A 7,650-nucleotide genomic window follows, 5' to 3' on the forward strand; every position below is an offset into this window, starting at 1 on the left:
CAAGATAATGGAAGGTATCAATCGTTCAATCACATGGCAGGGGATGGTATGGTATTGATACTTGTGAGACTTGATTGCGAATTGAAAACTACGACAACTATCAACTTTTGTGTGGAAGGAGATAATAGGATGTGCTCTACATAGGGAGATGATGTCAACTCACGATATGCCATAAAGTTGGTCAAGGAAGCTAAGCTAACAATTCAAGGATTTTGAGTTGATGGAGAGGCTATTGACCATTGACCCCACCTCACGTATGATTCTATCTCAAACAACACAACTTTTTGCTCCCAAATGACGCACCCTCTCATTTCCTCAAATTTGCATGCAAAAGTGGTTGGAGGATTCATTCAACTCTCTTGCACACAAGGAAGGCTAAAGCCATCTTTTCTCTCTCTCGTCTCCCCCATATGCACGAACAACCTATGCTTGATCTCACTTTGCCGCACTCGCATGAGCCCTCCTCTCTCAGTTTCACCGTGCCGCACTCCCTCTCCCACTCATCTCTTTCTATGCATGCGCATGACCTGAGCCGATTGATCCCGATGTCCCATCTCCAGCCTGTAAACGCATGTAAGCAGTCCCCCTGCCGACCCGACCCATCCTCTCGACTCCCTCTGTGTCGTACGCAGACGTTGAAGACTCAGACTCTCTCGCTCTTTGGTTGTCGCATATAAGAGTCGAAGCCCTTTAGTGACGTGATTCCTACACTACTCGACAGAAACAACCCTTCGATCCTCCAATCTCTATATTATTACTATTATTTCGATTATTATGTTTATTTAAAACTATCACTTCCGTTGTCGTTGTTCGTTGTACACTAGAGGTATAAATCTCTTTCTCGTTTGCTTAAACAACAGGTATCGAAGACTTGTTGTTGTATCTTTGATTCGGTTGAGAGAAGAACGAGATATGACGACCCGCACCTTTTTATCTTTGATTCGGTCAGAAGAAATGAATATACGAAGACCTCGTGCCGTCGTATATTTGATCCGGCCAGGAAAATTGAAATACAAGTGTCTATCCGACACCTCCTACACAGGGGGTGGGATGTCGGGAGGTTGCCAAAAATTTAAATGACAAAGAACTCTCACATAATTAATTTCAAACAATTTGTTGTCATTTTAAATAAATAAAAAGTGAAAAAAATGTCATTTCAATTGAATTAAAAAATAACAATAATAAAAAAATTTGAAAGAAATTGCATTGTCTCCTATTTCAAGCAACATATTGCTAGGAGAGGCAAGAATCTTGTTGATTTAGAGAGCCAAAAGCTATGCCATGATGGCAAGGAGCTTGATGATCACTTGTTGATTCAAGATATTTATAAATATAATGATGTTGTGATCCATTTGATTGTGCGCAAGTGTGCTAAAGTTAGGAATGAACCTATCGATAAGGATTTAAATCTTTCAATATTAGCTCCAACTGCACCTGATAAGGAAGAAGGCAAGAAACAATTGAAAAGGGGGGTTTGGATTGAGCCATTTGTTGTCAACCCTAAGATTATATTATCACCAATAATTAAGAACCTAATTTAATTTGCTTTAATTGGATTAGACAAGGAGAATCCTCCAGTCATGTCCTTTGAAGGCACCGGCGGCGCATATTTTATGCAAGATGTTTCAGGGTAAACATCATTGCTTCTTTGAATAGAAGACCTTAGATAATTTTGTATGCTTGCTTTGGAATAACAGAAGGGGTTATGCTGACATATAATGTGAATGAAATAGTGAATTGGGCCTACAGATTGTTTATTGATTTTATTTATTATATCATGTAGTTTAGGTCTTGTGAACACACCACTTAGAGCTACGTAGAATACAACGTGTAGTAGACATTAAAAAGACTTCACAAATGACGATAAAGAAAATTTTAAGCAATTAATTGGGTTGCCTTGTCGATCCACCTCAAAAAGTAGTGTCAAATGATTTTAATATCCTTAAATAGGCGTGCTTTCTATCCTTCCATCCATATTTGGAAGATCAAATCTAAATTGCTAAATTTGATAACAAGGAATGCCTTATCACACTTGGAAAAGCATTCCGCATGTGCTCCAATCTTTACGTCATGCTTCTAATTAAATGCGAGATCTGATAATGCTTTACAGACTTGCTAAAAATTCTCAATTTCGATGATAGCCGTGCTGATTAGAAATTTTAACTGGAAAGAGCTTTTGAATTTTAAAAATGCCCTCAAAACTCTAAAATCATTCATTCAAAACCTATACTCAAATCGTACTAAAAGTCTAAATCCTTAAAATAAAATGTCACCAAAAACTTAAAATCAAAATTCCTTTACACTTCGCATTAGTTTAGCTAAGATAATGAATTTAAGAATAACTTCAGCTTACAAATAGTAGATATTTTGTGGAATATAGTACTACGATTTATTCTTAATTAATTTCTCACCAGCAAGGACGTGGCGTACATGTTTTCTAACTTGGTGGTTTTATCTCAAAATGGCACCACTATATTATGGTCAAGGTCAAAGCCCGTATGCTCCCTAATGGTTAAAAGTCCCTTTAGTAATGAATTATAGGGTGTGCTTGCTTTGCCTTGATATGATATAAATGATCTATTAACTAAGGTTGACTTAAATTGAATATATTAGGCAAACATCCACCCCAAGTATACAAGGTATTTTAGGACGAAGCAACCCATGATTGCTGATAAGGTTGGGTCGACTATCTTCTCTGATTAAGTAGACCATAGACCATGACAGCTTGGGATGACGGAACCATGGGAACTTGATTGGGCCCGTCATCATTCCCCCATCACCCGCTTTAATGTATGGTGATAAATTTCAATTTTCTAGTCATAAACTCTAAAAGTTAAAATCAAATTCAAATCCTAAAATTGTTAATATTATACATTAGGTATTGCGACCTATTTAACGACTAACCTTAATCGAATGTTCTCTCTTGTTATCGGATGGGGTAATTAACAATAGGAGTTTGCGCCATGATAAACTAGAACTCAGATCATAAAGTCCTCACAAAATGAGAGCAAAAACTCTTGGTAATGTCTTATCTAAAACCTAATTTTCCTTCTGAATATTTTTCTTTGAAACTAAATTCGTTTAAACTCTTCCCATCAATAAAGAGGCACGAATAGGCCGGGGCCCGAATTTTTGGAGCCCACAGTAGCAAGACGACACGTGCTTGTAGGTTGGCATATCGAGAAGTCAATCTTCTCATTATGACTTGTTGTGATTGCAGAGAGTAACTTTACAATGAGCCAACAACTTTAAGGTGTTGAGTTATTGGTAAAATGCTAAGAAGGTGAGTTATCAAAAAGGATTGCACCAAGATGATAACTCTAGCATGATGAGCTGTTAGCAAGTGACCAGAAGTCAAGTTACTAAGGAAGAAGGTGCCAAATTGATAACTCTAGCATGTGAAGTTCTCGACGTGTGTTGGTAAGGCGAGTTGCTGAGAAGGTGAGCTACCAAGAAGGAAGATGCAAAGCTGATTTCTCTAGGATGCTGAGTTGTCATGAAAGTGAGTTGCCTCGGAGGATAGCGTTAAGCCGATAGCTTAAGGATGTCAGTTGTCGGCAAGTCTAAAGAAAGAGAGAAGTCAACTTGTCAAGAAGGCGAGAAGTCATTAAAAAGTGATCAAATTTATGATGCGAAGTTGTCAGCAAGTGCTGAAAATGAGGGTTGTTGAGTAGGCAAATTTACGGGATTGGGTTTCGTGAAAATTATTGCATGCTGAGCTATCAACAAGTGGAAATAGAGGTCAACAGTAGAGACAAAAGCACAAGATAGGATGACAATTGCAGGAGAATAGAAATTTAATGGTTAAACCGAAAGATTAGAAGATGTAAACAACAGTGCAGTAGGCGGAAGTTCTGGCATGTTAAAAAAATTTAACTGATAGGAAGAAATCTGAATCAGAGGAAGATGAAAAAAAAGGGAAGGAAAGGAAAATATGGAGCAATCCTAAGATATTTACTTAAGAGTGCACAAGCCAAATCAATACTACAAGCCTTTAGCAAAGCCTCATAGAATCTTCCTTCAGCATCCTCAATCTAATTTAGGAACATGAAGCTTGGAGTTCATGACATCGCCTTGTCTCTTTTCCTTAAAAGGATGGGCCATCAAGGAGCATCTGCTGCGTTTGGCCTTGAATGATTGACCTCTTATAACTAATTGCTCCAATTTTATTCAAGGCAATTGACAAGTTAAAGGCTTAAAATCTGCTAATTCAGTATAAACTATAAAGTCTAATTAACATGGTTCAAGGAGTATTTTCGGCCTTGTCCTATATATAAAAAAAAAAAAAATTGGACCCAATTTTAAGCAACTTGGACTTGTGTTGGAGAGCGTCTGAGGCATGCTTGTCTGGCAGGGGACCTTAAACTCTGTTTGCGTCATTGAAAAATTGTGAAGACCAAATTTGTTATGCAAACAAATGAGAATGAACATGATGGAACTTTATATTGAATTTATGTTTGTAAAGTAAATTTGACGTGTAAATTTGTACTACATATTACTTAATTTCTGATTTATGTGCATTTGCACTGTGTTATCGGTAGCTTTATCCATATAAATGTTTGCATGAATTGGCCGATGAAGTTATGAACAGCATTATGACTGTTTGGTTGATAAATTTTTCATCTGATCTTTTTGGTAGTTGAAGGATATGGTTGGAACAATGCCAGAAGAATTTAAAGGAGAAAACAATTACGGCTACAACATTTCAATCATCTGATTCTAAGCATTCTGATGAAAGCAATGCAGATGTAGACTTTTGATCTTGGGGTCATTGTTGACTGTAGCAGTTCAAGGTCATGCAATGGAACCAGGACATCAACTGAAGAATTAATGGGTTAAAACGTTGAACCAAAAATTTGAACCTGCAGTATATATTGCCTTTTCCTCCCTTCTTAATGGAGTTGAGAAGCATCGCAAGGAAGTTTAATTCAGGTATGATGCAGTTTTTTTGTCATCAACGTGTATTTTTCTTGAAACTTCTTTTGAATGAAAACGAGATATAGTTGTGTATAAGCGCTCTTTCATTTATGGATTAGATAGTTACCATTTCTAGAAGAATAGTGATACTATTCTCGTAATGCTATGATAGAATCCTCAAGTGATGCATCAAAACTTAGTCTGATTGCGATGAAAGTTGAGAACTTTGAAGCTGAGAGAGTTGGTGAATATCATGTAAGAAAGAGAACATATATTGTTAGTTTATTTGAAACTAAATGGAAAGGAAAAAATTGGATGTTGGGGAAAGTTTGAAGTTATATTATGTTGGAAAGGTTAATGATAAGAATGAGGCTGGCATCACTAGTTTCATAAATACTAATCAGATACAACTAGTTGCACACCAAAATATTTTTCTCTCTTAATTTTGTTTCACTAGTATTCTTTCTGCTTATCCCCTCACTTTGCTTTTCTTTTCTTCTCTATTCATGACAACCATCTCTAATTTTAAAGCACGTAGTCAATAAAAATGCAAAACTTTTATTATTTATAACAGCTGTCATAATAGGAATCCTCATTGTTGGCATGAATTAGGCATTGGCCACACCGGTGTCAACTGTTGTCCTTCTTGCCAAACCAGAACCACCGGCCACCAGGACTTGACGTCTAAGCCAAGAGGTGCATTGCAGCCATAGTTTTGATATGAGCAAAATCTTTGCCAAATTGTCTTCCAAATCTTATAAAAAAAATTAAGGAATTCAAGCTCGCTCTCTCTCTCTCTCTCTCCCTTTCTGTATAGCCAGCTTGTAGTTGTCTATTAAAGTGTTATGGTGCAGACTTTTCGTTGAAGCAAGTTTGCTGTTTAATATTAATATTGCTGGATGGAGGCAAAGCCTAATGCAGTTTTAATTAGGGTGAGTGGTGGAGGGCTCATGATACCAAATAGTTGGAGTTGTTCTCATGGTGATAAAGATTGTGACATTGTATGTTTGATTGGTGATTTGGATTTTTGTTTATTGGTTTTGGATACTTCTGATCAAAAAGAGATTAAACATTGCTTGCAAATGTATTTACTGCTGCCCTAATTGGGACAAAAATCTTTTGGATTTATCATTGATGCATTTTAAGGTTATAATCTGGATTTCACAGTTAAACTACCCATCTTGACAGTCCGTATGCATTCCACCGGTACGCTTGCATTTTTATCTGATAGAACAGCATGTATTTTTTTTTTTTTTAACAGGATATCCACCCGTTGCTACCCCTGAAAGGGAGCTTGGCAGCATGACTAATCCTCGGATGACCTAGAAGAGGCACCCACCTTAGAAACCTCCTGCCCGTACTTGATTGAGCTCCACATAAGAGGCGCTGCCGCTCGAGAGGAATCGAGCACGGGTTGGGAGGTTCCCAACCGTACTCACCCACCAACCAAGCTAAAAGCAACGATGGGTAACAGCAGGTAATATGATGTGATTACTTTATTTTTAACTGCATAAAAAATTTAATTGGAGATGGAAAATTTCGGGGATTATCAAGTTAGTTTTGATTAAGAGACATTTAACTTAGCTTGTTGATTATCCCTTGTGCTGCTTTTAATTGTCAGATATTGAGAAAGTCTTGTTCATGAAACTAAAACAATCATATATAGAATACTTCAATTTACCTGCATCTTCTTTGCACACTATTTCCATAGAATACAGATGCCTTTATTTACGTCTTATAGCAGGAAATTAATCATTTTCTCCCACCTTGCTACGGATCATCCTGATTGTCGCTTTCACAAATGGAAGCTATTGAAGTGTCTAGTTCTTTACTTGCTCAATTCATAATTCCTATACAAAGTCGGATTAGCAGCTAGCAGGTCATCTTGCGATAATAACAGTTCAGTACTTGACGAAAATTTCTGTAATTTTGTCTGAAGAACAAGTCCATTGACAGCTCCACGCCAGAATTTAACAGGAAATCCATAGCCTAATGATTGATTCTTTCTATGCCATCTTCCCACCAGTAAATTTGTGAATTTTTCTACTTCAGCTGGCTGATTGAAACTGCTCATAATTGAAATTTTGTGGCATAAATGAAGAAACTAGATACCAAAATATCTGGCATATTCCAGTGAATGTGCCTAAATATCTGACGCATTTGACTAATCATTATGCTGCATTATAGATTTTAACATATATATATATTTGCAGTATATTGACAGCTTACGTTGATGAGGTTTTTGGCAGTCTTTGTCTCCCTCAAGTCGGAATCCAATGTAAATAATTAGTACAAAAATAAGTTTATAATCATGCTATTAATAATGTGGAGGACAAGATGTTTTACTTAAGTAAATTTGACGTCTTACCTCTGGCATTGACAACTAATTAATTTTCTTTAACAAACCTAGACATAATGGTACAAATACGAGATATTACAAACACATCTTCTGACACAATAACAAAAATATGTAGTTTGGGATTTAGACACTGTTTAAACCACAATTTAATTGTTTGTTGGTTCCTTAAGTAAGTAAACATAATTTGCGTCGAACAGCACAATATGTAGTATTCTAACAATCACTGTAGTTATTGCCAATCGTCTCTAGAGAAAATGTTTTCTTTTGCCCTTTGAAGAAGTTTGCATCATTTTATCATACTTGTCTAACATGAAAGAATCATACCAACTAGTTTCAATACTTTTGATACGTCATAAAAAAATTATGTTAACCGG

The 7,650-nt window shown here is 36.5% G+C and overlaps 1 protein-coding gene across 5 annotated transcripts in view; it reads left to right on the forward strand.

Moving 5' to 3' along the window:
- The window catches only part of LOC110114309 (PH, RCC1 and FYVE domains-containing protein 1), a 45,153-nt gene extending 38,056 nt beyond the window's left edge, over positions 1–7,097 (forward strand). For 2 of the 5 annotated variants that reach the window (XM_020847151.2, XM_028697838.1), the window contains exons 9-10: positions 4,640–4,932; positions 6,179–6,625. In XM_020847151.2, coding sequence (XP_020702810.1) covers positions 4,640–4,717 — 78 coding nt within the window. In that variant the 3' untranslated portion in view covers positions 4,718–4,932; positions 6,179–6,625. Of the gene's footprint in view, positions 1–4,639; positions 4,933–6,178; positions 6,627–6,658 lie in introns of those variants that run through there. The other 3 variants (XM_020847152.2, XM_020847150.2, XM_020847153.2) reach the window with 3 other exon arrangements.
- The last annotated feature ends 553 nt before the right edge of the window (positions 7,098–7,650 follow it).

Source organism: Dendrobium catenatum, unplaced genomic scaffold (assembly GCF_001605985.2).
Source record: "Dendrobium catenatum unplaced genomic scaffold, ASM160598v2 fragScaff_scaffold_1016, whole genome shotgun sequence".
NCBI classification, from domain to species: domain Eukaryota; kingdom Viridiplantae; phylum Streptophyta; class Magnoliopsida; order Asparagales; family Orchidaceae; genus Dendrobium; species Dendrobium catenatum.